The sequence below is a fragment of the Lynx canadensis genome, chromosome B3 (assembly GCF_007474595.2).
Source record: "Lynx canadensis isolate LIC74 chromosome B3, mLynCan4.pri.v2, whole genome shotgun sequence".
Lineage (NCBI taxonomy): Eukaryota > Metazoa > Chordata > Mammalia > Carnivora > Felidae > Lynx > Lynx canadensis.
This window is the reverse complement of record NC_044308.2, coordinates 69,775,515-69,777,901: the sequence shown is the minus strand read 5'-3', so window position 1 is coordinate 69,777,901 and position 2,387 is coordinate 69,775,515. Positions and strand designations below refer to the sequence as shown.

General features: G+C 39.1%; 1 protein-coding gene across 1 annotated transcript; it reads right to left on the bottom strand.

Annotated features, from left to right (window-relative positions):
* Positions 1-984: 984 nt before the first annotated feature.
* LOC115517156 (olfactory receptor 4F3/4F16/4F29-like) lies at positions 985-1,923 on the bottom strand. Its single transcript, XM_030320274.2, is given in 3 exon segments — positions 985-1,871; positions 1,874-1,904; positions 1,906-1,923. Coding segments are annotated over 3 exon segments (936 nt in total).
* Between the last annotated feature and the right edge of the window lie 464 nt (positions 1,924-2,387).

Below are 2,387 nucleotides of genomic sequence, written 5' to 3'. Positions count from 1 at the left end.
TGTGTAAAGATATATAAGGTTCAGAGTTATTTGTACTACATCTCTGAGAATGAGCCTTGGTTCTTCTTTGTTGAAATGGATATGAATGGAAATTTCTAAATCCATGTATGCAAATCCCTTATTCCTCTAGAATATAATACATTCATATAAAAAAACACCTCCCAAACTAAAACTCAGCTTGCAATGACTCAAATCCTGTAAATGCAATGGGAATAGTATTATTTCATAAGAAAGAAAAGGAAGAACCAGGCTAGTTACAAAAAAAATGAGAACGAATCTTAAAGAACATAGGAGTTAGATAGTCTGAAACAGAGTACAAACAAAAGTCAAAAGGTGATTCTGATGAGACCAACCAGCTCTGTCCAGACAGAAAGGTGGCCTGGCCTAAGGATCCATTATTTTTCCACTTCTGATGGCAGGACTATCCTCAAAGGCATCAAAATCTCATGTGATTATTTGAGTGTCCAGCTGACTCCTCTTACTCCGGTTCCCTCCTCATTAATGTCCTTACCATCACTTGACTTCTCATAAATTTCCCTTCACTGAATTAATCAATTAGGCTTACATGAAAGTTCAGACCACTTGCTGATCTTTCACAGCAAGTTAATCAATTGGCATCTTGATATACGTATATTCCTATCTAGTATCAATTTATTTTGCATCAATCAGCATTCCCTTATGTAACGCACTCAGACACTGAAGAGACACAATTTTCAATTCTAGACCACAGTAAATTCATCAAGGTAATGTCTCCCGAGAGACAAGCAATTGTCCTTCTCTAGGAGTTACTGTTTTTCACACCACATGCTTCCTTCAACCAACCGCAGGCAGCAACACAATCTCTCAGTTAAGATTTTTTAAGACCCTTGTTATTTTAATCTGGGACAACTCAATGGTAGTAAGGTACTTGGAATCTGGTATTCAAACTATAGATATGTAATGTTACTTCAAGTCAGTAAGGAAATTTTGTAATACTTGTGTCATTTAAGAAATCCTTCTATAAATAATAAACCGACTACACACTTTCCTCATTGCCACTTTCATCTCTTTGTTCCTGAATGTATAGATGACTGAGTTAAAAAAAGGAGTGAGAACTGCATCAAAGACAACAAGATTTTTGTCTAGGTGTGAGGTGGGGTGAGGCCAGATATAAACGAAGATGCAAGGGCCAAAGAACAGAATCACCACCATGACATGAGTTGACAAAGTGGAGAGGGCCTTAGATGTGCCTGCTGAAGAGTGTTTCCGAACAGTGATCAGGATAGAAATGTACGAGACAATCAACATGATGAATGATCCCAGAGATATAAACCCACTGTTGGCTATGACCATGAACTCTAGACGGTAGGTGTCTGTGCAGGCAAGTTTGATGAACCGAGGAAAGTCACAATAAAAACTGTCTAACACATTAGGGCCACAGAATGGCAATGTTATTACAAAAACCAGTTGAATCACAGAGTGGGTCAACCCAATTACCCAGGCAGCAACTGTAAGCAAAATACACATTTTTCGGTTCATAATAGTCAAATAGTGCAGAGGCTTGCATATGGCAACATATCTGTCAAAGGCCATGGCGATGAGCAGCACCATCTCCACGCCACCAATGACGTGGATGAAGAAGATTTGAGCGATGCAGCCACCAAAGGAGATGACCTTACGCTTTCTGAAAAGGTCATAAATCATCTTCGGAGAAATGACACAAGAAACTCCCAGGTCAATGAAGGAGAGGTTGGCCAACAGAAAGTACATGGGGGAGTGTAAGTGAGGGTCAGAAATCACAGTGAGTATTATGAGGGAGTTTCCCATCATGCTTGCCATATAAAACGTAGAGGAGAACACAAAGAGGAGAAGTTGGATCTCCCAGGAATCGTGAGTCCCAGGAACACAAACTCTGACACCACAGAGGTGATTTGCTCTATCCATTGATTTATCCGCTAGAATGTTCCAGACAAAAGAAAATAACAAGAAACTAAAATGAGAATGTTAATAAAGTTCTACATTAAAATGATTAATCAATCAGGCTACTCACATTGTGAAAACAGGTATCCCCTCAATTCCTTCTCAGGGTCATTATTAAACATGCATTTTACTGTGGTCACCAAAAGAGGTTGAGGTCACTTCCACATACATATTCCTAACACAATGGCTGCCAAGACTACAGACCTATAAACAAGAAAATGAAGCAAATATGAAAACATAGATGTATATAGCAAGGATCGGGAGGGGCAGGGAAGGTGGGTGCAGGTGCAACACAAACAGAAAAAAGAAGAAGAGGTAAAAAATGAATTTGCCAGAATTCACTGCTATTGCTTTTTTTTTAGTATTTTAAGTTTATGCATTTATACTGAGAGAGACAGAGACAGCACCAGAGGGGGAGAACAGAGAGA